This window comes from Carcharodon carcharias, chromosome 16 (genome assembly GCF_017639515.1).
Source record: "Carcharodon carcharias isolate sCarCar2 chromosome 16, sCarCar2.pri, whole genome shotgun sequence".
NCBI classification, from domain to species: domain Eukaryota; kingdom Metazoa; phylum Chordata; class Chondrichthyes; order Lamniformes; family Lamnidae; genus Carcharodon; species Carcharodon carcharias.
The window spans coordinates 101824283-101852236 of record NC_054482.1 but is presented as its reverse complement, the minus strand read 5'-3'; the positions used below and the strand labels follow the sequence as shown (position 1 = coordinate 101852236).

Genomic DNA, 27954 nt, shown 5'->3' with positions numbered 1-27954 from the left:
CTGATAAAGGCCCAAAGTCCTCCCAGAGACTGAACAGACTCTCTTCTCCCTATTCCACCAGAAAATATCTTCCAGGTTCCTTTTAAAACAAAGCCCTTTCACTCAACTTTCTGAGCATAATCAAATGGACTTCCAGTAGCTAGGCACACTCTGGCAACTCCTTGGTCTTTAGATTGCCTCATGCCTCATCTTTTCAAACAGGGAATCCATCCTCACCAGCACTCTGCCTGATGGTTAACACAAAAAACAGCCCCTTTCTGCAGTTTGGCATAGAAGCACTTGTTTTCAGTTTTCTTCCCCAAATCTCTCTTCCTGGCTGACTCTGAGAGTCTGAGTCTTTGCACAGCAAGACCAGCTGCTTCCTCCTTTGTGTCCAGGTATTAAAACCTGCACTTTACTTCCAATAATATTGACCTGGGCCTCTATTCCCATAACAACCAAGTCACATGGGTTTGTCTGTAGAAATTCGCATCCTCCTTTTCGAACTACTCCATTTTACCTTGAATTAAAGGAGACGGTTTAAACCATAACTATACTACTGTAAAGAAAAATTCTAAAGGGAGGACCCACCATCTGTGGTTAATTAAAGAAGTTAGGGAAAGCATTACACTTAAAGAAAAAGCATGTAACTGCACAAAGGTGAGTGGCAGGTCTGATGATTGGTCAGAATATAAAGAACCGCAGAGAATGACTGAAAGGTTAATCAGGAGAAAGAAATTAGTATGAGAGGAAGTTAGCTATTTTTTGAACAGGAAAAGAGTGGGTAAAGTGAGTGTTGGTCATCTAGAGAGTGAAAATGGGGAGTTAATAGATAATAAGGAAATAGCAGATAAAATGAACAAATATTTTACTTTTGCCTTCACTATAGAGGATGCAAAAAACATTCCAGTTATAGCTGTAAATTAGGAGGTGGAGAGGAGAGAGGAACTTGGTAAGATTACAATCACTAGGGAGCAAACGAATGGAGCTGCAGGCTGACAAGTCTTCAGGTCCTGATGGACTTCAACCTAGGGCCTTAAAAGAGGTGGCTAATGAGATAGTAGATGCATTGTGTTAATTTTCCAAAACTCCCTAGATTCTGGAAAGGTTCCATCGGACTAGCAGATATGACCCCTCTATTCAAGAAGGGAGGGAGGCAGATAAAAGGAACTATAGGCCAGTTAGCTTGATAAGTATCATGGGGAAAGGGTTAATAGCCTATCACTAAAGAGGTTATAGTGGGCAGTTAGAAAAGCTCAAGGTAATTGGGAAGAGTCAGCACAGTTTTATGAAAGGGAAATCATGTTTAACCAAGGGCAAATGGAGTGCAGCTGACTAGCTAAATGAAGAGTTTGTGGTTGGTGAGAGGGGAGTTGTTCGTTCCCTCTTTCCATCTTTTTCACCCCATAGAAATTGGTTCTTGCCCTACTATAGGGAAAGGAGCTAGCTGTTTGGTGAGTATCTGGTAAGTGGATAAGTTCTATTCTGTTGCTTGGCTGCAGGGTGAATCAGCAAACTGACCATGGTACAGGAAACCATCCAAATAGGGGCAGCAAAAAGGAATGGAGTGGTAGTAGAGGACAGTATAGTAAGGGGGATTGACACTGTTCTCTGTAACAAAGAGCGAGTCCAGATGGCTTTGTTGTCTGCCTGGCATCAGGGTTCGGGACATCTGCTCAGGGCTGGAGAGGAACTTGCAGTGGGAGGAGGAGGGCTATCCAGTAGTCATGGTTCATGCAGGCAGGATGGGGAAGGAGGCTCTGCATAATCAGTATGACGAACTAGGCACCAAATTAAGAAGCAGATCCTCAAAGGTGGTAATTTCTGGATTATTACTTGAGCCACATGCAAATTGGTATAGGACAAATTAGATTAGAGAATGAATGCGTGACTCAAAGTCTGGTGTGGGAGAAGTGAGTTCCAGTTTGTGGGGCACTGGCACCAGTATTGGGGGAAAGTGGGATCTGTACCGTTGGGATGGTCTACACCTGAACCATGCTGGGGCTGGTGTCCTCGTGAGCTGCATAACTAGGGAAGTAGAGAGGATTTTAAACTGAATAGTGGGGTCAAGGGATCAAATTTGGGAAGATGTGGTAAACTAAAGAGTAGAGACAAAACAAGAGAGATGGGTATTAATATGGGAAATGATAAACAGATTGTGACAGAAGGGACAGAGTACAAATCTAAGATTAAATCAGCAGGTAAGGCCTAGACACTACAAAAGTAATAGAAGGACAAAACTGAAGGCTCTGTATCTAAACACACATAGTGGTTCAAAACAAAACATGAACTGATAGCGCAAATAGAAATAAATAAGTACGATTTGATAGCCATTACAGAGACATGGCTATAGGATGACATAGAATGGGACCTGAATATTGAAGGGTATGTGACATTTAGGAAGGGCAAGAAGTTAGGAAAAGGTGGAGGGGTGGCTCTGTTAATTATTGATGGTATTGGCACATTAGAGAGGGATGACCTAAATTCAGGAAACCAAGATATAGAAGCGGCTTGGGCTTTGTCAAGAAAACAAATTGTAATATTTTTCTTCTGGTAACCCTGCCGTATTTTTTTCATGGAATTCAGGCTGTAATTGGATTAAGAGCTAGAGTGATGGCAAGGGTCTAAAGTGAATAGTAAGAAGTGGTTTTGATATGTTCATGAACCAAGAGAACCTTCAATCAGAGCTTTACATAAAGCAATAGGAATAGTTTGAACGGAGTTGTTTTAGTTCAAAGGGGGATATATGCAGGTTGTAAAATGGTGTAAGGAAGTGAGGTAAAGATAGGATAAGTTTGTTTTTATTAATCTAAGAGCTAAAGTAAAGAATGATTTAATCAATTCTGGGAAGAATGCATTGCTGAAGAGACTGGTTAAAACAATAGAGAGAGCAAAAGGAAGGAACGCATTTAAGGAAATAAGCCAATGTGAGGGGGTAGCTGGTCAAACCTCCCAGACACAGGGTAGCTAGTCAGATCTCCCAGAAGGTAGCAGGGTAGTTGGGAAGAACTGCAAGAAGACAGCGTGAACAAGGCCAGACCTGATGACCCAGTTACTGTCAGCCTCACAGGACACCCCAAGGGAGAAAAATTACTGGAATTCTATAGATTTTAAAATCTAAGGATAGTTGCTGAACAGAAAAGGGAAAGGTTAGCTCTGAGGGTAGTTAAGTTAAGATTTGAGGAACTGTTTTAAATACTGCTTAATGTGTGAAGTCATTCTTGTGTTTAAATATAATTGCTTTTATTTTCCTTTATTCTTTTAATAAATGTTTACTATAAAATCATCACAAGTAGTCAGGGAAATCGTTTTCTGATTTCAGAACTGCTCCTCATACTATATAAATTACAGAAAGTATTTTGGCAGCTATTTCAAGTTTCCCTCTAGGATTTGAGCAGCTTGGCATTTACCATCCACCGTGCTATAACAACTGAGATGAGGAATGCTAAAGACAAGAAGTCAGTTGTGGGAGTGGTGTACAGGCCCCCTAATTGTAACTACACAACAGGACAGAGTATAACAGCAGAAATATTGGGAGCTTTCCAGAAAGGTACAGCAATAATCGTGGGGGATTTTAACCTACATATAGAGTAGAAAAATCAGATGGGCAGAGGTGGCATAGATGAGTTCATATAGGACAGAGATGAGGGGAAATTTTTGCTGAGGGTTGTGTAACTTCTGACCTCTCTGCCTCAGGAGGTGGGGTCACTGAATATTTTTAAGGTAGTGGTATATAGATTCTCGTTAGGCAAGAGAATCAGAAGTTATGGAGGTTAGATGAGAATGTGGAACTTGAAACACAAACAGATCAGCCATAATCTTATCGAATGGCAAGCAGGCTCGATGAGCCGAATGGCCTACTTCTGCTCCTACTCCGTATGTTATAAATTCCAGTGCTCATAAAAATTTGTTCTGATGGCCTCGGTCTCCCCTCATTCCTTCAGTCTACATCCAGCAACATAGCAACAACTATATAAAAACAAAAAAACTGCGGATGCTGGAAATCCAAAACAAAAACAGAATTACCTGGAAAAACTCAGCAGGTCTGGCAGCATCGGCGGAGAAGAAAAGAGTTGACATTTCGAGTCCTCATGACCCTTCGACAGAACAACAACTGCTTGTGCTCTTTTAATGTTACTTCCTACAAATTCTTTTAGGGTGCATTGCTTTGTGCATTCTCAATATGATCAAACTACCACATTACTAGAAATAAGAAAGCAAATTTTAGCATTCAGAGCTTTGTTTTCCTTTTTTAGTTGCCTGCATTCATCCACAGCCAGAAAATGACTGAAAATTATGAATTTTAGATTCTGCAACCAGAGGCTGACCTCTTTGGAAACTGAACAGGCAGTAATGAAAATATAGATTTCATTAATTTTGCCGCTTTCCCTGCCAGATTAAAATTGGATGCAACTTTTGAAGTAAAACTATGAAAGCCCATTGATTTTTGTCTTTTTGTTTGAATTGGATGGCATGGACACAATTGTGGGTATTGTTCCCAAAGTAGAAGTAACGCGAAGTAATGTCTTCAGCTCTGAAGAAGAGTCATATTGGGCTTGAAACATTAACTCTGTTCCCCTCTCCACAGGTGCTGCCAGACCTTTTGAGTTTTTCCAGCACTTTCTGTTTTTATTTCAGATCTCCAGCATCTGCTGTGTTTTGCTTTTATAGAAGTAATGTATCATGTATTGTAGAATTGGCTGCAGTAACCTGGATCATCCAAAGAAAATAGCTGAAGAATTTAATAGCAATTGTAAAACCTTAATATATATTTTTCATTCCTAGTTTGCCTGAATTATTGGGACCTCTTCAACTTGGGATGTCTGATGTATTTTCTGAACTAAGCAGTCTTGTAAAAACGTTCAGGTAAGTGATTCAGCTTACAATTTGTGTATGCCTGATGTATATGTCCTGCCTTGCCAGTCATTGTCAGATCTGACTCGGTCACAGCAGGCATAGGCCTTGCTTTCCTCTGTCAAAGCCTACTCCAGAATCATTGTGGAAAGCCCTCACCTTCATGACCAGTTTCTCCTCTTATTCCTCCCCTTATAAAATCAATGAAACAAATTCATGGGCTTTTATCTCACTAAGATTAAGTCCAAAGCAATCACCTCTTACTCCTAACATAGACTCCTTACTCATGTCAGTTCCATCTCCCACGGCCACTACCTCAAACCCCATGGTTTTCAATCTCAGTGACTTTGAGCTATTTCCAACCCAAAGACCCCTCCATCACAATGATCACCTGATTCCACCTGCCTGTATTGCCCATCTCTGTCCATGTCCTGCATATGTGATTCAGAATACATTTATCATCTCCAGACTCTGCTCCAATGTTCTCCCAACCAGGCTTCAATCCTCCACTTCCATAAACTTCAGCTCTGAAAAGTTTATGCTGTCCACATCATATCTAACCCCTCAGCTCCTGGTTGCCCACTGTCTCAAATTTGAAATTTTTATTTTTGTGTTCAAATCCCTTCATACCATCACCTCTCTCTACATCTGTAACCATAGACCCATAGAAAAGTTACAGTACAGAAGGAGGCCATTCGGCCCATCTTGTCCATGCCAACCCGAGGACATTCAGATGCCCTCGGCTGGTAACCTTCTCCATTATGAATGAATCCTGCATTCCTTCAACTCTAGTGTCTGCATTTCCCACTAGCCTTTTGTCCCATTGTTGGCGACTATTCCTGCAGTCATATAAACCATATTTCTTTCCTAATGCTTTTTGTCTCTCCACCTCCTTACACTTTAAAACACTTAGAACCTCCAACCTCAAACCAAGCTTTTGGTCACCCATCTAATAATCTTTATCGCTGTCTACTTTTGTCTGATTATGCTTCTGAAACACACCTTCGGATGTTTGTTCTACATTGAAGGTACTATTTCATTGCACTGTTGTTGGTGGATTTAATCTTGGAGGGTTCATGGAGGATTCCAGAATTACAAAAGTAATTATAGTAATTAACACTAAACCAAATTCTATATCCAAAATAGAAGCTGTTACCATGTCTATTTGTGCTACAGAATTATTTGGTGCATTTCGTTGGACACCATTGGCCAAGGTGTCTTGGCTTAATTATGAGAATTTTTTTTTTTAAGAAGCAACAGATGTACTAATTATGTTTGTGTGTGTCTCTGCGTCTTTGAGTATCTCTGTATTTGTGAGACACATAGTCCCAGGCATCCTTGAAGTGATCACAAGATAATTGAAAATTAGAAAACCCATTTGGCCCCATACTAGTTCTTCCAACATGAAACACTTGGGGATTGATCCCTGCCCTTATTGCAGCATCTTAATTGTTTCTTTAATGTATCAGTGTTTGCAACTACTACTCCTCCAGCAAGTTCATTTTATACAGACATACGAATTAGGAGCAGGAGTAAGCCATTCAGCCCCTCAAGCCTGCTCCACTATTCAGTAAGATCATGGCTGATCTGATTGTGGCCTCAACTCCACGTTCCTCCTACCCCCGATTTATAACCTTTGACTTCCTCCTTAGTCAAGAATCTATCTGCCTCTGCCTTAAAAATATTCAATGACACTGCCTCCACCACTCTCCAGGGAAGGGTTCTAAAAACTCACTACCCTCTGAGAGAAAAAAATTCTTCTCATCTCCATCTTAAATTATTTTTAAACTGTGCCCTCTAGTTCTAGTCTCTCCCACAAGGGGAAACACCCTTTCAGCATCACTCTGTCACGTTCCATCAGGATCTTATCTGTTTCAATAAGATCACCTCTCAACTTCAAAACTCCATTGGATATGGGCCCAGCCTGCCTGACATTTCCTCATAAGGTAAACCCCCACCCTCTCCCACCCCAGCACCCCATCCCAAGTATCAGTCGCGTGTACCTTCTCTGAACTGCTAATGCACTTATATCCTTTCTTAAATAAGAAAACCAAAACTGTACACAGTACTCCAGATGTGGTCTCACCAATGCCCTGTACAACTGTAGCAAAATGTCCCTACTTTTATATTCTATTCCTCATGCATTAAACGACAACATTCCATTTGCCTTCCTAATCGCTTGCTGTACCTGTATACCAACCTTTTGTGATTCATGGACCAGGACACCCAGGTCCCTCTGTACCTCCAAGTTCTGCAATCTCTCACCGTTTAAATAATATGCTGCTTTTACTATTCTTCCTGCCAAAGTGGACAAGTTCACACTTTATCACATTAGACTCCATCCACACGCACTCAACCTATGTATGTCTCCTTGCAGACTCCTTATGTCCTCTTCACACTTACTGAATTATGGTCACAATAGGTAGGAAAGTAAGTTTCAAGGTATTGGTGGATAAGGATAACAGGAGTCCTCGGGTTAAGGTGCTTAATTGGGGGAAGGCTAATTGTAACAATATTAGGCAGGAACTGAGGAATCTAGACTGGAGGCGGATGTTTGAGGGCAAATCAACAACTGACACGTGGAGGGTGGGGGGCTTTCAAGCGTCAGCTGATAAGAATTCAGGACCGGATGTTCCTGCTAGGATGAAGGATAAGTATGGCAAGTTTCAGGAACCTTGGATAACGAAGGATATTGTGAGATTAGTCAAAAAGAAAAGGGAAGCATTCGTAAGGGCTAGAAGGCTGTGAACAGATGAAGCCCATGGAGAATATGAAGAAAGTAGGAAGAAACTTAAGCAAGGAGTCAGGAGGGCTAAAAGGGGTCATGAAAAGTAATTGGCAGCCAGGATTAAGGAAAATCCCAAAGCCTTTTATACATTTTATACATATGTAAAAAGTAAGATGGTAGCCAGGGAAAGGGTAGGCCCACTCAGGGACAGAGGTGGGAATCTGTGTGTGGAGCCAGAAGAAATGGGAGAGATACTAAATGAGTATTTCTCATCAGTATTCACCAAAGAGAAGGACTTAGCAGTCGATTTGTCTAGGGAAGAGTGTGTAGATAGCCTGGATCATGTTGAGATCAAAAAAGAGGTGTTAGACGTCTTGAAGAATATTAAGGTGGATAAGTCCCCAGGGCCAGATGGGATCTACCCCAGAATACTGAGGGAGGTAAGGGAGGAGATTGCTGGGGCCTTGACAGAAATCTTTGTATCCTCACTGGCTATGGGTGAGGTCCCAGAGGACTGGAGAATGGCCAATATTGTTCCATTGTTTAAGAAGGGTATCAGGGATAATCCAGGAAATTACAGGCTGGTGAGCCTTACATCAGTGGTAGGGAAATTATTGGAGAAGATTCTTCGTGACAGGATTTACTACCATTTGGAAGCAAATGGGCGTGTTAGTGAGAGGCAGCATGGTTTTGTGAAGGGGAGGACGTGAATCACTAACTTGATCGAGTTTTTTGAGGAAGTGACAAAGATGATTGACGAAGGAAAGGCAGTGGATGTTATATACATGGATTTCAGTAAGGCCTTTGACAAGGTCCCTCATGGCAGACTGGTACAGAAGGTAAAGTTGCACAGGATCAGAGGTGAGCTGGCAAGATGAATACAGAATTGGCTTGGTCATAGAAGACCGAGGGTAGCAGTGGAAGGATGCTTTTCTGAATGTAGAGCTGTGACTAGTGGTGTTCCACAGGGATCAGTGCTGGGACCTTTGCTGTTTGTGGTTTATGTAAATGATTTGGAGGAAAATGTAACTGGGCTAATTAGTAAGTTTGCAGATGACACTAAAGTTGGAGGAGTTGCAGATAGTGAAGAGGATTGTCAAAGGATACAATGGGATGTAGATCGGTTGGAGACTTGGGTGGAGAAATGGCAGATGGAGTTTAATCCGGACAAATGCGAGGTAATGCATTTTGGAAGGTCTAATACAGGTAGAAATTATACAGTAAATGGCAGAACCCTTAAGTGCATCGACGGGCACAGGGATCTGGGTGCACAGGTCCACAGGTCACTGAAAGTGGCAACGTAGGTGGATAAGGTAGTCAGGAAGGCATATGGCATGCTTGCCTTCATCAGCAGGGGTATTGAGTATAAAAGCTAGGAAGTCATGCTGCAGCTGTATAGAACCTTGGTTAAGCCACACTTGGAATATTGTGTACAATTCTGGTCGCCACATTACCAGAAGGATATGGAGGCGTTGGAGAGGGCGCAGAGGAGGTTTACCGGGATGCTGCCTGGTCTGGAGGTTATGAGCTGTGAGGAGAGGTTGGAGAAACTCGGATTGTTCTCACTAGAGTGACAGAGATTGAGGGGCGACTTTATAGAAGTTTACAAAATTATGAGTGACATGGACAGAGTAGATAGTCAGAAGCTTTTTCCCAGGGTGGAAGAGCCAATTACTAGGGGACATAGATTTAAGGTGAGAGGAGAAAGCTTTAGAGGAAATGTGCGGGGCAAGTTTTTTATACAGAGGGTAGTGAATTTGCTGCCAGAGGAGTTGGTGGAAGCAGGTACGATAAGGTGTTTTAAGAGGCAGCTTGACAAATACATGAATAGGATGGGAATAGAGGGATACGGACCCCGGAAGTGCAAAATGTTTTAGTTTGATCGGCCATATGATTGGCGCAAGCTTGGAGAGCCAAAGGGCCTGTTCGTGTGCTGTACTTTTCTTTGTTCTATCTTTGTGTCATCAGTAAATTTAGCAACTGCACATTTGGTCCCTTCATCCTCGTCATTGATATAAATTATGAATAGTTGAGACCTCAGCAATGATCCACGTGGCACTCCACTCGTCACATCTTGCCAATCTGGAAATGACCCATTTATGCCTAATCTCTGTTTACCAGTTACCTAACCAATCCGCTATCCATGTTAATATGTTACCCCATACATCATGAGCTCTTATTTTGCATAGTAACCTTGAATGTGGCATCTTGTTAAATGCCTTCTGGAAATATAAGTGCAGCACATCCACAGGTTCACCTTTATCCACATTGCTTTTTACTTCCTTAAAGAAATGCAATAAATTAGTTAAACATGATTTCCCTTTCACAAAGCCATGGTGATGCTTTTCAAGTGTTGATTTCTGTCTGTGTGAAAAATAATTTACTCATACCGGTACATTTTCTCTTGGATCATGGAAATAGAAAGTTTAGTTTGTACTGTGGTGTCTTGTGACACAATGGTAGCATCCCTAAATTTGAGCGAGAAGCTCCAGCTTCCAAGTCCCACTCTGGAACTTGATGGCCATGGACGGTGAATTCATAACGTGGCAGAACAGGTTGATTACCCTACATGCAAATCCTTCCAATATGCCTGTGACAGGCAGTAAGAGCAGGAGAGTGTCCTGGTCAACCAGAATTTGCAAAAGACAGTAGTAAACCATTATATTACCTTGCCAAGCATAACCATGGGACCAACACATTGTCGCCAATGCCCTCTTAGGGGAAAAAAGAGAGTCTATAGCACAAAGTTCAGTTAATTTGCTGGATTTAATTTTAGGCAGCCATGTCAATCGGTATTGTACATTAATGTGTTTTTTAAGCTTAGTTATGTCAATCCCTAGTTTATATGCAGTTAACATCAGAACTAGTCATTAATAATTACTTTTTTTCCCCCACCACCATCAAACCTACATTTTTATTATTCTTTCATGAGAAGTAAACATTGCTGGCAAGGCTAGCATTAATTACCCATGAGAAGATGGTGGCCACCTTCTTGAACTGCTACAGCCAGTGAGATTTGGTACATCCAGGATGCTGTTAGGGGAGAGCTCCAGGATTTTGACCTAATGGCAATATATTTCCATGTCAAAATGGTGTATGGAGGGTAACTTGCAGGTATTTGTGTTCCCATGTGGCTTTGCCCTTGTCCTTCTCGGTAGTTGAGGTCATGGGTTTGGAAGGTGCTGTCAAAGTACCCTTAGTGAGTTGCTACAGTGCATTTTATAGCTGGTACACATTGCAGCTGGTGGTGGAGAGTGAATATTTGAAGTGGAGAACAGGATGCCAATCAAATACACTCCTGACTTGCAGATGGTGAAAAAGCTTTGGGGGGGGTCAGGAGGCGAGTTACTTTTATAGAATATCCAGCCTCTGACCTGTTGTAGCCACGCTATTTGTGTGGCTCGGCCAGTTAAGTTTCTAGTCATTTGCAAGAGTAAATTAAAAGTTCATAATCTTCTTGATTTCCAATGTCGTTGACCAATTTTTTAAAGAAAATCTGCACCAGTTTATTTTTAGTGTAAATATATTAAAAAATACTTTTTTTTTTAGAACAATGTAGTTATTTGAGCCAATGTTCAACCAAATACTGTTTAAAAATTAAGATATAATTAACAGTGACAACTGTTTTATTTCTCCAGCAAATACTATTTATCTTTTTGGTAGAAAATAATTTCCATGGCTTAATGGACCTATTTAAACAAAATAAAAATTCACCAGATGGATTTGTCAGCAGCAATTTTCTTCTTCACTGCTTTGGAAGGAAGCACACATAGTTCAACTGTTTTCAGTTAACAGTTTTCAGTCTGTGTAGCTGAGAAATGGATTGGAGATACTCTGGAGACCCCTGTGCAGCAACGAATCTTTATGAAAAAAATCTCCAGGTGTCTCTTAGCAGTTGTTAAAGAAAACTGAGATGTTGAGTTATTCTCCAGAGTTGGCAGAGATAGAGAGTTGGGGATGGAGAATGTCCATAGATCTGAATTTGATTTGAATTGGAGTCAGCAATGCTTTGGATTTTGAAATTTAGACTATGATTAGGAAGCTGAGATAAAAGTTGGATTCAAGAGTTCGATATAGATTAAATGAAGATTAAGTATATTATCAGCATTGGGGCAGTGCTTAATTATTTATACAATCAGTTATCAAAATCTTCCCAATTTAATTTAAGTACATTAAAATACAATGAATGTGCTGCTTACAAAATTCAACTTTTCAGATCTCATACTTTAAAGGTTAATTACAGCTAGTGATGCAAGTAAATTGAATCATTGGCTGCCCTCTCTGTCATAATTTCAATTTACCCATTGTCCCTGTTGTAGTACGAATTCTTCGATTGGAGCTATCTACTTTTAAGCCCGTATCCTCGCTTTTTACCCATATCCTTTTTATATTCATTACTAAGTAGTTCCAAGCTATGCTGATGTACTAAAAAAAAATTCTCTAATTGTAGATCTTCTAATTCCCCAGCATTTCATGACTGTTGAAGGGAGGGGTTACGTGAATGTAGAGGGCAGGAGTGGGAGAGAAAAGCAACTGATATAGGCTTGGGGTGATGGTGAATGGACCTCTTGCTACCTTTCTTCAAGAGCATATAAAAGTGACAATGCAGACAACAGTGCATCAGAAGGAGAAAAAAATCAGAGGAGCAGATAAATCAAAGCAAAAGGCACAGGTGGGCGATGAAGCAAAAGGGTAGAGGGCAAGAGATGGATAGGGTCACACACACCTCCAAAAACAACAGCTTGCACTTATATAGCACTTTGACATACTAAAACATCCAAAGTATTTCACAGGAGTGTTATCAAACAAAATTGGCAATGACCTACTTAAGATGTTGGGGCAGATCACCAAAATGTTGGTCAAAGATATAGGTTTTAAGCAGCGTCTTAAAGGAGGAAAGAAGTATAGGGAGGGAATTCCAGAGCATAGAGCCTCAGCAGCTGAAGACGTGGCCGTCAGTGGTAGAGCAATTAAAATTAACGAAGTGTAAGCCAGATTTGTAGGAGCACAGATGTTTTGCAGGGTTATAGGGCTGGAGGAGGTTAGAGATAATAAAGGATGAAGCCAAGGTGGGGCTTTGTAAACAAGGATGAGAATTTTGATAAAAACAAAAAAACTGCGGATGCTGGAAATCCAAAACAAAAACAGAATTACCTGGAAAAACTCAGCAGGTCTGGCAGCATCGGTGGAGAAGAAAAGAGTTGACGTTTCGAGTCCTCATGACCCTTCGACAGAACTTGCGTTCGAGTCCAAGAAAGAGTTGAAATATAAGCTGGTTTAAGGTGTGTGTGTGTGGGGGGCGGAGAGATAGAGAGACAAAGAGGTGGAGGGGGGGTGGGGGTGTGTGGTTGTAGGGACAAACAAGCAGTGATAGAAGCAGATCATCAAAAGATGTCAACGACAATAGTACAATAGAACACATAGGTGTTAAAATTAAAGTTGGTGATATTATCTAAACGAATGTGCTAATTAAGAACGGATGGTAGGGCACTCAAGGTATAGCTCTAGTGGGTTTTTTTTTATATCTTTTTTATATATATAATGGAAATAGGTGGGAAAAGGAAAATCTTTATAATTTATTGGAAAAAAAAAGGGAAGGGGGAAACAGAAAGGAGGTGGGGATGGGGGAGGGAGCTTACGACCTAAAGTTGTTGAATTCAATATTCAGTCCAGAAGGCTGTAAAGTCCCTAGTCGGAAGATGAGGTGTTGTTCCTCCAGTTTGCGTTGGGCTTCACTGGAACAATGCAGCAAGCCAAGGACAGACATGTGGGCAAGAGAGCAGGGTGGAGTGTTGAAATGGCAAGCGACAGGGAGGTTTGGGTCATTCTTGCGGACAGACCGCAGGTATTCTGCAAAGCGGTCGCCCAGTTTACGTTTGGTCTTTCCAATGTAGAGGAGACCACATTGGGAGCAACGGATGCAGTAGACTAAGTTGGGGGAAATACAAGTGAAATGCTGCTTCACTTGAAAGGAGTGTTTGGGTCCTTGGACGGTGAGGAGAGAGGAAGTGAAGGGGCAGGTGTTGCATTTTTTGCGTGGGCATGGGGTGGTGCCATGATCCTTTGAATGCGGAGGCTGGTGGGGTGATAAGTGAGGACAAGGGGGACCCTATCATGTTTCTGGGATCATCCTCCGCCATTTCCGCCAACTCCAGCATGATGCCACCACCAAACACATCTTCCCTTCACCCCCCTTATCGGCATTCCATAGGGATCGCTCCCTCCGGGACACCCTGGTCCACTCCTCCATCACCCCCTACTCCTCAACCCCCTCCTATGGCACCACCCCATGCCCACGCAAAAAATGCAACACCTGCCCCTTCACTTCCTCTCTCCTCACCGTCCAAGGACCCAAACACTCCTTTCAAGTGAAGCAGCATTTCACTTGCATTTCCCCCAACTTAGTCTACTGCATCCGTTGCTCCCAATGTGGTCTCCTCTACATTGGAGAGACCAAACGTAAACTGGGCGACCGCTTTGCAGAACACCTGCGGTCTGTCCGCAAGAATGACCCAAACCTCCCTGTCGCTTGCCATTTCAACACTCCACCCTGCTCTCTTGCCCACATGTCTGTCCTTGGCTTGCTGCATTGTTCCAGTGAAGCCCAACGCAAACTGGAGGAACAACACCTCATCTTCCGACTAGGGACTTTACAGCCTTCTGGACTGAATATTGAATTCAACAACTTTAGGTCGTAAGCTCCCTCCCCCATCCCCACCCCCTTTCTGTTTCCCCCTTCCCTTTTTTTTTCCCAATAAATTATAAAGATTTTCCTTTTCCCACCTATTTCCATTATATATATATATAAAAAAAAAACCCACTAGAGCTATACCTTGAGTGCCCTACCATCCGTTCTTAATTAGCACATTCGTTTAGATAATATCACCAACTTTAATTTTAACACCTATGTGTTCTATTGTACTATTGTCGTTGACATCTTTTGATGATCTGCTTCTATCACTGCTTGTTTGTCCCTACAACCACACACCCCCACCCCCCCTCCACCTCTTTGTCTCTCTATCTCTCCGCCCCCCCACACACACACCTTAAACCAGCTTATATTTCAACTCTTTCTTGGACTCGAACGCAAGTTCTGTCGAAGGGTCATGAGGACTCGAAACGTCAACTCTTTTCTTCTCCACCGATGCTGCCAGACCTGCTGAGTTTTTCCAGGTAATTCTGAGAATTTTGAGTTCTGTTGAAGGGTCATGAGGACTCGAAACGTCAACTCTTTTCTTCTCTGCCGATGCTGCCAGACCTGCTGAGTTTTTCCAGGTAATTCTGTTTTTGTGTTGAGAATTTTGAAATCAAGCTTTGCTTAACTGAGAGCCAGTGTAAGTCAGTGAGCACAAGGTTGTTAGATGAGCGTGACTTGGTGCCAGTCAGGCAGCAGAGTTTTGGATGAGCTCAAGTTCATGCAACATGAAAGGCCATAGAGCAGTACATTAGAATTGTCAAGTCTAGAGGTAACAAAAGCATGGAAGAGGGTTTCAGCAGCAGATGAGCTCCGATAGGGGTGAAGTTGGGCAATGTTACGAAGGTGAAAATAGGTGGTCTGATGTCAGGAATAAGTAATCGGAAGCTCATCCCAGGGTTTATGTGACATCAAGGTTGTGAATACTTGGGTTGAGCCTCAGATAGCTGCCAGGGAGAGAGATGGGATTGATGACAAGGGAACAGAGTTTGTGGCAATGAAGACAATAACTTTGGCCAATATTTGGTTGGAGGAAATTTCAGCATCCAGTATTGGGCATTGGAGAAGCAATGTGACAATTTAGAGACAGTGGGAGGGGTGGAGAAGGGTGATGGTGAAGTAGATCTGGGTTTTGTCAGCCTGTATGTGGAACCTGGTGTTGTTTTTGGATTGCCTAGATCCTTGATGGATTCAAGGTAATAATGCTGGAGTGGAAAGAGAAGCCATTGCAAGTGATTCTTTGGTTATGACTGGATAGGTAAAAATAGAACCAGGCTTATGCATTCCCACCCAGTGAGGTGGTCAGTAATTTATTTGGAATAGGACTGAATGTGTGTCTCTGGATAAGATGAGCTTGGGGACGGCATGAGGGGCAATAGGAGAGAAACTAGAGAAAGATGGGAATTCGGGGCTGGGACAGGAAGATACCTGACAGGACATTTGATGAGATGGGCTAGTGAATAGGAGGCAAATAGCAGAGGCATCTAAATGGATAACCTTCAGGAGACACTGCGTTACACCACAAACCACCTCCCACTTAAGAGAACAAAAAAAACAGAGATGAGTGAAAAGAAATATGCACAGAGAAGCAGAACAGAAGAAATGATCGAGAAGAACCCGATGGGTTGCATCCTAGGATATTAAAGGAAATAGCTGCAGAGATAGTGGATGGCGTGGTAGTGATCTTCCAAGAGTCCTTAGATTCTGGAAAAGTCCCAGAGGATTGGAAAACTGCCAATGTAACACCCTTATTTAAAAAGGGAGGAAGACAAAAAACATAGGCCAATTAGTCTAACATCTGTCATTGGGAAAATGTTGGAGTCTATTATAAAGGATGTAATAGAGCATTTAGAAATGCATAATCTAATCAAGCAGGGTCAGCATGGCTTCATGAAGGGGAAATCGGGCCTAACAAATTTATTAGAATTATTTGAGGAGGTAACGAGCAGGAACCAGTGGATGTAATTTTTGGATTTCCAAAAGGTATTCGATAAGGCACCACACATAAGGCTACTTAATAAGCTAAGAACCCATGCCGTTGGGGGTAGTATATTAGCATGGATAAAGGACTAGCTAAGTAATAGATGACAGAGTTGGGATAAGGGCGGCATTTTCAGGATAGCAACCTGTAACTAGTGGAGTGCCACAGGGATCAGTGCTGGGGCCACAATTATTTATAATATATATTAATGATTTGGATGAGGGAAGTGAATGTACTATCGCCAAGTCTGTGGATGACACAAAAATCGGTGGGAAGGCAAGTGCTGAGGATGGCCCAGAGTCTACAGAGGGATATGGACAGGTTAAGTGAGTGGGCAAAAATATGGCAGATGGCATATAATGTGGGAAAGTGAGGTTATGCACTTTGGCAGGAAGAATAGAGGAGCTGAATATTATTTAAATGGAGAAAGACTGAAGAAAGCTGCAGCACAGAGGGATTTGGGGGTCCTCGTGCATGAACCCCAAAAAGCTAGCATACAAGTTCAGGTAATAAGGAAGGCAGATAGAATGTTGGCCTTTATTTCAAAGGGAATGGAGTATAAAATTATGGAAGTCTTGTTAAAAGTATACAAGACACTAGTTAGACCAGACCTAGAATACTGTGAACAGTTTTGGTCCCCTTATCTAAGGAAAGATGTACAAGCATTGGAGGCAGTCTGGAGAAGGTTCAGTAGGTTGATCCCAGGGATGGAGGGATTTTCTTATGAGGAGAGGTTGCGTAGGTTGGGCCTGTACTCCTTGGCGTTTAGAAGAATGAGAGGCAACCTTATTGAAACATATAAGATTCTTAGGGGGCTTGACAGGGTAGATGCTGAGAGGTTGTTTCCCCATGTGGGAGAGTCTAGGACCCGAGGGCATAATCTCAAGTAAGGGGGCACCCATTTAAAACAGATGAGGAATTTCTTCTCTCAGAAGGTAGTGAATCTGTGGAATTCTTTACCATAGAGGGCTGAAGAGGCTGGGCCGTTAAGCATATTCAAGGCTGAGATGGACAGATTCTTAATCAGTAAGGGACTCGAGGGTTATGGGGAAAAGGCAGGAAAGTGGAATTGAGGATTATCAGATCAGCCATGATCTCATTGAATGGCAGAGCAGACTCGATGGGCCTATTTCTGCTCTTATGTCTTATGGGCTTATGAGAAATGTGAATGCAAGCGCGCTATAAGAAAAACATGTCCTCTGACTTTGCAACAGCACAGAGGATCGGTGTGTACACAGTGTATTTTATGTTTCTATAAGCTGTCTGTAACACTTCCTGTTGCACTTTTTTGTCATATTTAACATTTTTTATTGAAAAAGATAAAGACGTGCATTTATGTAGTGTCTTTCAAAGCAATTTAGACCATAAGACATAGGAGCAGAAATTAGGCCATTCGGCCCATCAAGTCTGCTCCGTCATTCAATCATGGCTGATAAGTTTCTCAACCACATTCTCCCACCTTCTCCTCCATAACCTTTGATCTCCTTACCAATCAAGAACCTATCTATCTCAGTCTTAAATACACTCAATTACCTGGCCTCCACAGCCTTCTGTGGCAATGAATTCCATAGATTCACCACTCTCTGGCTAAAGAAGTTTCTCTTCATCTCTGTGTTTACGGCCAATGACGTGCTTTTGAAATGTAATGAAACAATTATATTCTACTTCCCTCGTCATATCTGTTCTTTCCAGCTCCAGAGTGCAAGAGGTCTAGGAACAGAGAGCCTTGGATAGATTATCCTTCCATTCCAGGCATGAATTTTAATTGCTATTTTTATGAGTGAGAATCCCATCATATTCACTGTCACTGGCTAGCTGATGGCCAGAGATAAAATGTAAACTTACTTGGCTCATAGTTGGGAATCTGGGACCTCACTGGCTCCAAAAGCGACTGAAGATTCCAGGAGAGTTGAGCCCACATTCTCCTCTTTGCTCCAACAATACAATCAGATCTTCTATCCTTTCCTTGCTCCCTCCTTAAAAGTAGACTTTTCTGGATGTCTATGACCATGTGATGCAGAATGCTACAGGTGGTTTCTCTGGAACTGGTGATTGAGCAAATGGTTTTTATTTGGAGAAACTTCACTGCACAAGTCCTTTGACAACAATCTGTAACAGAAACTCTTTTAAACCTTTATAAAAAGATACGTACTGTAATGTGTATACCTTAATGAAGCAGGTGATATATACTTCTATCCATAATAACTTTGTGACTGTTTTTACAGTACTGTAAATGTAATCCAGTTTTACATAGGATTACGTAGTATACATGGCACAGAAACAGGCCATTTGGCCTAACTAATCCATGCTGGCATTTATGCTTCACTCTAGCTTCCTCCCATCTATCTTCTTTTAAATCTATCATCATAACCATTTATTCCCTTCTTCATATGCTTGTCTAGCTTCCCCTAAATGCATCTATACTATTTGCTTCAACCACTTTGTGGTAGCGAGTTCCATATTCTCACCACTCTTTGGGTGAAGTTTCTTCTGAATTCCCTGTTTGATTTCTTGCTATCTAATATTGAAGGCTTTGAGTTATGTTCTTGCCCACAAGAGGAAACATTCTCTCTGTATTTACTCTATCAAAACCTTTCATACTAAGACTTATAATTAGGTCACCTGTCAGCCTTCTCTTTTGAATAGAAAAGAAACCTAGCCTGTTTATCCTTTCCTAATATGCATGTCCACACATTTCTGGTATCATCTTTGCACATCTTCTCTGCACCATTTCCAGTGCCTCTATATTCTTTTTATAACATGGTGACCAGAACTACACTCAGTACTAATAACTGTGGGATAACCAAGGTTTCATCCAGGTTTAGCATAACTTCCTTACTTTCCAATTGTACATTTTCAATTTTATATTCCATTGGTAGTTTGCAAAACTTGCTACTACAAGTAAAGCAGATAAGAGTAGAATAGTTATGTGAATAAAATGACATGACAAAGTCATAATTCATTTAATGGTTTTTCACTGTGTAGAAATAACAGTAGTGATTTAATGTGCCAGAATGTTTGTCTTCTGAGTGCCTTTACCAACCTTTCAATTCAAAAAAGAGAAAACCTAGGTAACATTGCTATTTGAGAAAACAGGGAACCACTGGCCAGTTAGTCTGACATCAGTCATTGGGAAAATGTTGGGATCCATTATTAAGGAAGTTGTAATGGGGCACTTAGCAAATCCTATGATTAGGCAGAGTCAGATTGGTTTTAAGAGGGAAAATTGTTTAACAAACCCGAGGTTTTTTGAGCATGTAACTAGCTAGGTAAGGGGGAGCCATTGGATGTAGTACATTGGGATTTTCAAAAGGCATTCCACACAAAAGGTTACATAAGATAAGGGCTCATGGGGTTGGGGTAATACATTAGCATGGATAGAGAATTGGTTAAAGGACAGTAAAAAGTAGGAATAGAGTTTATTTTCAGGTTGGCAGGCTGTTGCTGGCAGGCTGCTGTACGGTTCAATGTTTGGGCATTGGGCATTTATGATCTATATTTGCCAGATAAAGAGAACAAGTGTAATGTATTCTGGTTTGCACTATACAAAGCTAGATGGGAAAGTAACCTATGGAAAGGACACAAGGCATCTGCAAACTGAGTAACCAATAGAAGGCAGATGGATAATGTGGAGAAATGTGACGTTATGCATTTTGGTAGGTAGAATAGAAAATGTGTTTCTTTTAAATGGTGAGGAACTATTAAATGTTGGTGTTCAGAGCAATTTGTGATTCCTTGTGCACATAATGCAGAAAGTTAACATATAGGTACACAAACTATTAGGAAGGCAAATAATATTGATTGAAAGCCTTGATTGCAGAGAAGGGGATTGGAATAGAAGAGTAAGGAATTGTACATGGCATAGGTGAGACCACACACTGTTTGCAGTTTTGGCCTCTGTACCCAAGGAAAGATGTGCTCAATGCAGCAAAGGTTCACTCGATTAATTCCTGAGGATAGGGTTATCCTGAGGGAAGAAATCAATCAGAATGAGTCTGTACTTGGGAGTTTAGAAGAATGCAAAGTGATTCCATTGAAACAAGTAACATTATGAGAGGGTTTGGCTGAGTAGATGCAGAGAGGTTGTTTTTTCTGACCGGAGAGTCCAAAACTAGGGATCTTAGTCTCAGCATAAGGGGTTAGCCATTTGGGAATGAGATGAGGAGAAAGTTCCTCACTCAGAGGGTTGTGAATCTTTGGAACTCGTTATCCCAGAGATCTGTGAATGCTCAGTCATTGAGTATATTCAAAGCTTGAGATCATTAGACTTTTGGATCTTGAGGGATTTAGGGATTAGAAGGAAAGTGGCGATGAGGTTGAAGATCAGCCATAATCCTTTTTGAATGGTGAGCAGGCTGAGGGGCTTCTATTCTTATGTTCTTAGGGTGGCAACCTACCACCAGATGGGCAATTAAACTCTGACATTGCCCAGCAGTTAGTTAAAAATTGGAATTTGTGGCTTTAAGAAGATAATTCCGTAGTATACAGTAAGTCCCCGTTTAACTTGGCTCACTTTACATTGTTTCACTTTAAAGTCATTCATTAAAGTAGTGTCAATATATCCATTTAACGTTGCCAGTTTCACTTTAATGGCGCTAAAACTTCCTCTTCTGTCTGCCTACTCATGTGACCTTTCCTGCAGTGCTTCCATCCTTGCCCTCAATCCCCTTTCCTCCCATTCCCGGCCTCTGTTCTTATCTTAGTGCCCGAGATCTGTTCTTCAGCTGTTCCTCTTCTGGCTCCTGGGCTCCGATCTGAACTCCACTGAAGTCCTGGGCTCCATCCAGTGGCAGAAGTTGGTCACTGTAGATGGTCATGGAACTTCATCTGCTATCTACATTGACCAACTCCTGCCACTAGATGGAGCTTGGTCAATCTAGAAGTACTGTACTGGAAGAAGGTGTAATATTTAAAAAGAGTTTGTATTGTATTTCTTATGTATTAGAACACAAGAACATAAGAAATAGGAACAGGAGTAGACCATTCAGCCCTCTAGAGCCTGCTCCGCCATTCGATAAGATCATGGCTGATCATCTTGTGTTTCGATTTCCACATTCCATCTAACCCTAATAACCTTAGATTCTTGTGAGGCAAGGGAATCTCAATCTATCTCTGCCATAAGAACATATTTGGTGATGTACTTTATTTTTCAAGTTAATACAGCAAGGAATGCACAGTGCTGCAAATGTATGGTACAGTATTCCAACTTGTGCATTGTTTTTTTCCAGACGAGAACCTAACTGGCTTTAAGATTGATTCCTGTGGGAACCTATGGTTCACTTAATCGTTTCACTTACAGTTGTGGAATGTAACCACAGCTTTAAGTGAGGACTTGCTGTACTATTTTACATTACATGATGTAATGTGACCCTGAAGAGTATTATCTATCTTAACATGAGAAATATCATGGGTAATTTGATCATATTAAAAATGGTATGCTCATGTGTATGCAAGATATATCACTTTGTTAGATATGAAACCGTCTTAAAACTGTGCTTCTCAGCTGCAGTCTGGAACAGATTCTTAAGTAAACAACAATCGAACGCTGAATCACCTGAACAACTACTTAACAATGAGACTTCTTAAAGGGCACAGCCAGCCTTACCAAAAAGATGTGTTCTACTTTGTAATATGCAATAGATTAAGTCCTTACGAACATCATCTAATTTGCCAAGAGCATTACCATGAGAGATCTGTTAAAATTAGATATAGTGTACGAACAAATCCTATAATAACTTTCAAAAGGGAATTGGAAAATACTTTAAAGCAAAAAATGTTGTTGAGAGACAGCAGGGAAGTGGGACTAATTGGGATACCTCTTTCAAGGAACTGGAATGAGGCATGATGGGCTGCTGCATTATTTTTTGAATGTGTTGTGATTTTTCTGAAGAATAGCAAACTTGTTTTTGACTCATGTCATGAGTTTCAAAGCCTTTATAAAAAGCTAACTGATGAAAGCAAGTTTAGATTATTGAGGTTTTACTTTATGTTGCAAAAACATCATTACCTGTCACTTCAACTGTCTGGTTATGGAATTTTGTGATGGCGTTCTTACTACAAGTCACTTGCTCTAGTATCACCCCATTAAGCACAGAATAATGCTTGTGTCTCTTGATGGCCTTCATTTTTCCTGCAGAAATGTTGGCCTTTTCTTCAGGTGACAACTTTAATACTATTACTGTTAACCATAGCTGAAGACTAGAATTAATGGACCACTTTTACTTGTGATTTTGTGCTTGTCCCTGCACTGAAAGCTTTGTTCATCTGAGGGTCTGGCCCCAAGGTGCAGCTTGCTTTAAAAGTGATTGACCTTTGTCTGCTGCTGCGTACATAAATGTGCCACACCTGTAGGTTGTATGCTTTTAGCCCTCTTTTTAATACAGTCACACTAAGATGATTGCACTATGACAGACAGGTGGTTGCTTTGGGACTGGTGACTGAGCAAAAGGTTTTTGTTTGGCGAAGCTTGATTGCATAGTCATTGAACAGCCTGGTGATATTAATGCACCAAGAAATCTATATGAATGTACTTGAACAAGTCAACCAACTCCTCACACTGCTTGATTTGTAAACTGCTCCTTGATAGCAATGTACTGGGTGTTAGGTTGCTATCAGTCAATATGAAGAGAAGTTCAGTTAATTTATGTAGATAACTGTATCCCTTTGTTATGAGGCTTCCTGATACTGTGACCAACAAAGGATCCTTGTGGAGTACGGGAATAAAGATGCTTTCACTGGTATTTTGCAGTTACCCCAGGTGAATTTAAGCTGCCTTTTCCATTGTATCTCATGACAGATTAGCTAGGATGTTACATTTGAACAACCTGTCAAGTTGATTCCATCATCCATCGCACTTGATGTTTACCAGCGGAGCCTCAGCCTAGGCTGGGGACTGACTGTTCACTTTGATTTAGAAATTTCAGACAAAAATATCATAGAAGTAGCATGAAATTCAAGTGTGACCCAAGCCAGGAAAATTTAAAGTTTTGGGTTTGCTATTGGATTCTCATTGTTGCTTCTAAGGTCATAGAATATGACCAGTTGGGTAGAGGAGGGGAGGAGTCACACAATTGTGTATGTCATTAAATTCTTTAAAGGGTTAGTGCTCCTAGTTGATCATGAGTCAGGTTATGAATAATGCTTTGAATGTGAAAGTATTATAATCGAACAATAAGACCATATCTACAAAGCAAAAAAGGGACATACTTTCTGTATCCTGACTAGACCTTAATGTATATTGAAATCTAAATTATACACCGTCCATGTTTATTTTCTGTTAATTAACTGTTTCTTTGCTTTGTAATCTGCCAGTCATTTACATTGGAATAATTTATAATTCAGTGTTGGTTTCTTTCGTCAATAATACAAAGAGGACTGACTGACTGACTCAGCATCCACACTGAGACAATGCAATCAAAGAGATACAAAACTGAATTAACTACTCCCTAAATTTTGTCTTTTTTTAAAAGATTTGAGAGGCTATAACTTAATATGGCATTTGGATCACTTTCACTTTTAATGTTTATGACATCCTTTTAAATCTCAATCAGATTTCTGCCTTTTATTGAATTCCTAGTCTTTGTTACTTTCTAGGCTAACTTATTAAATTGTTAAAGAATAAAAGAGGCTTCCTTGACTGTCCATTGGATAGAAATCATCCTCCTTCCAATAGCTGCAGTCAAGTTTGTTAGTTGGTATGAGAGCTGTCCATGGTTTGGTAATCTGATGAGTCATATAATGTACGGTATGTGAAATTTAAATGTTATACTGTTGATCACTGATTAATTTCTGAAGTTGGAAGTAAGCCAAATTAATGCAACTTAGAGAAATATTTTCCTTGCATGTGACTCATTTTACAGCTGTAATAATAGTGATGATAGTAAGTGTAGATTGCACTTTTGCACCTATTGGTAGCATCCACAATCCCAGTATGTGATGGTTTCGAGCTTACTCATCCTGATACTTGAGAGAGAACAGTAATTATTCCTGAAATTTGGACAGGTACAAAATAAGAGTGTTGTGGTCCTCCTAAAGGAAATGCAGAAGAAAAATAAACAAGGAATAAGCTCTGTCTCTATATATTTCCTCTCCCTTTCCCATCTGTCTCAATGTTGTTTTATTCTTATTTTAATTAGTGGTGGTAGATGTCAAGTTTTTTGTGGAGAAAGAATCTGGCCAGGCACTGAGTTGATGAATCTTTTGGGCTAGGACAGGTCAGCAACAGCTGAGTCTTGGTGCAAGAGGGCTGCAGGGATTATACCTGTCAAGGGCGTCCAGCAGCTTTTGAACCACAGTATAGATATGGGAATAAATCTGCTCAGAGCCAAAGGCTGACAAGGAAAATGAAGCAGGGGTTGTGCATAGCGTCACTTTTTTAGGAGGACCAAATGTTAAGTATATAAACCTTGAAGCTTAAAAGTGATGGCCAAATGTCAAGTGAAATTCATCTGAGACATAAATCAGGAAGATTAAAATGTTTTAATGTAACTACATACTGGATTCTTGGACTTTTATGGTTGCTTCTTAGGTTATAGAATATGACCAGTTGCGTATGGGAGGGGAGAAGTCACATGAGTGTGTATGTTATGAAATCCTTAAATGGATAGTGTGCCTAGTTGTTCTCAAATGAAAATTGTGAATTATCTTTTGACTGTAAAAGTTGGTATTATAATGAAGTAATAAGACACACCATCATTAATTTGGCATTTTGGAGTAAGCTACTTATTAGTCATTCCATTGGTAATAATCCAATACTGTAATGTCAAAACTCATCACCTGAACGCTTATGATCTGAACTCTGCTTAAGCAGATTATATCTGTTGAAGGGAGAACACCTTGCCCAGTGGTTCATCCTTTAATCAAACTTGGTTTTATTTAGTTCTATTTAACTTGTAATTTTGTGTTGGGTCGAGAGGATTGCTGAATGGAGTTAGAGTAATATATGGCTCCAGAATAAGGTCCTTTTTAACAGATAATGAAACTACCACAGGGTCTTATCCACTTCCCTATGTGGTATTTTTGAAATTCATGAAGTAAACTATGAGATTAGTTTGCTTAGCTTCTGCTCTTCTCCTTGGTTTCTGGCACTATCCATTTCTTTTAAAGTATTGAGTAGTGGTGATGAGACGACAATTGGGCAGTGTTTTGACAAAGCATTACATGAAGCTATCAAATGGTATGATGTCATTTTAAAGCTGCAATGTTCTACATCATAAGGTGGCAGAGATCAACATCTTAAACTGGGAAAGTTAAGAGAGAGTCCATCCTAAGATGCCCTTGTACACCTGTAAAGTAGCCAGTTAGAGGGCAGTATAGGCAGGGAGTGTTAACCAGCTAGGACCAAGTACTCGTGCTAGGTCTTGGTCAGGGATCATGTGGTGCAAAGATCCTAAAAGATTTGAAGAATTAAAAACTTGTGTTTAGTGGACAATGGAAATTAAAAATAAGGGAGTGTGACGCCTATGAACTTTACCTCTTCTAGCTGATTGTTCTCTCCAATTATGTTTTTCAGGCTAACTAACACAAATATCGTTCACAAAACTCCAGAATGGACTTTAATTGCAATCGTGCTGCTTTCAGTGTAAGTATTAATAACTTTATTATTGTTCAGAGGTTAAAGCAAACAAAACTCAGTAAATCAAGAGGCCATGATTAGTAGAGTTCAAACATTTGTTAAAAAAAACCTGATGACTGCATGAATAAGGAGATTGAAAGAGTCAACTGTTTGAGGTCCTGGGAAAGAGAAATGAGTCTTGATCTCAACACAGTAGGAATTTAGAAAGACCAGCATGTAGAATAATGTACTTAGGAAAATGTGATCAGGTAGGAGTATGCATCTGTACAAAATATTTGTAAAGAAGACAGTTTTACAAAATTATATATTTTTCTGTTATGATTAAATTCTAGACTGCACTTGCTCTACTCTCCCTCCCTCCCTCCAACCCCTTGCCTCAAATTTGTTCCTCCTGTGATGCAGCTATATAATACTCAAGTATCAACAGACTATTTGATCATGGACATTACAGCCAAGCCTGACCTTGTCCTCAGCTGGTATTACCCCAGCATGCATTTTTCAGCAAAGATCACTCATTTGTTACTGACTGCACGATATAGGGGAAAGTTGTAATCCCTTGTCTTGTCCTAGATGCCTTGCATTTCTTCAGACCTGCCAGCATTCCAGGAGTCACGTGTTGCACGCAAGTTCTTGGGGGGAAAAAAGTTGTTCACAAAGTCACCAGTAGTCATATTTGTTGAGCTTAGTGATACTTGTGAACTTCATAAATGCATAAAGAGCATGAGGATAACTAAGGAAAGAGAAGGACTGATTGGAGACAAAAAAAAAGGTAAATTGCATGTGAAGGCAGAAGATATGGGCATGATTCTTGATGAATGTTTATATTTGTCTTTACAAAAGAGGGGGATGATGCAGATATTGTAGTTAAGGAGGGGGGATGGGATAAACATTGTGAGAGAGGAAATATTAACAGGTTTAGCATCCTTGAAAGTGGATAAATCAGCAGATCTGAATGAAATGTATCCCAGCTGCAAAAAAAGCGAGAGAGGAATTAGATAAGTCATTGATCATCATTATTCCAATCTTCTCTGGCTACAGAGGACTGCTAACGGTGCATTGATGTTTAAGAAGAAAGAAAACATAGAAATAGGAGCAGGATTAGGTCATTCGGCCCTTCGAACCTGCTCCACCATTCAGTATGATCATGGCTGATCCTGTACCTTAACGACATACTCCTCATTCCCCATACCCCTTGACGCCTTCAGAGTCTAGAAATCTATTTATTTCCTCCTTCAGTGACTTGGGCTCCACAGCCTTTTGTGGCAGAGAATTCCACTGGTTCACCACCCTCTTGTGTGAAGAAATTTCTCCGCATCTCTGTCCTAAATGGCCTACCCTGTATCCTGAGACTGTGACCCCTTATTCTAGGCCCTCCCTGCCATAGGAAATGTCATCCCTACATCCAGTCTCCCCCACCCTGTCAGAATTTTGTATGTTTCAATGACAGCCTCTCTCATTCTTCTAATCTCCAGTGAATACAGGCCTGGTTGACCCAATCTCTCCTCATGTGACAATCCTGCCATTCCAGGGATCAGTCTGGTGAATCTTTGCTACACTCCCTCAATGGCAAGTATATCCTTTCTTAGGTAAGGAGACCTAAACTGCACACAGTACACCAGGGGTGGTCTCACCAAGGCCCTGTACAGTTGCAGTAAGGCATCCTTGATTCTGTACTCAAATCTTCTTGCAGTGAAGGCCAACATGCCATTTGCCTTCCTAACTGCTTGCTGCATCTGCATGCTTGCTTTCAGTAACTGGTGTGCAAGGACACCCAGATCCTTTTGTACATCAACATTTCCCAATCTATCACCATTTAAATAATACTTTGTCATTTTGGCTTTCCTACGGAAGTGGATAACTTCACACTTATCCATGTTATACTGCATCTGCTCTCTGAAAATTCAAATGCACCACATCCACTGGTTCTCCCTTATCTATTCTGCTAGTTATATCCTCATAAAAAAATTCCAGTGGGTGTGTCAAACATGATTTTCCTTTCATAAATCCAAGTTGACTTTGTCTAATCCCGTTGATATTTTCTAGTGCCCTGTTATCACATCCTTTATTATAGATTCTAGCATTTTCCCTACTACTGATGTTAGGCTAACAGGTCTGTAATTCCCTGTTTTCTCCCTTCCTCCTTT

General features: G+C 40.8%; 1 protein-coding gene across 3 annotated transcripts in view; it reads left to right on the top strand.

Moving 5' to 3' along the window:
• rpap2 (RNA polymerase II associated protein 2) overlaps window positions 1-27954 on the top strand; it is a 124659-nt gene that overhangs the window by 18986 nt on the left and 77719 nt on the right. For 2 of the 3 annotated variants that reach the window (XR_005945546.1, XM_041208711.1), the window contains exons 9-10: window positions 4765-4845; window positions 25748-25816. Coding sequence is in view for 2 of the 3 variants with exons in the window: in XM_041208711.1 (XP_041064645.1) it covers window positions 4765-4845; window positions 25748-25816 (150 nt within the window). In the remaining variant the exon portion in view is untranslated. Of the gene's footprint in view, window positions 1-4764; window positions 4846-25747; window positions 25817-27282; window positions 27332-27954 lie in introns of those variants that run through there. The other variant, XM_041208712.1, reaches the window with a different exon arrangement.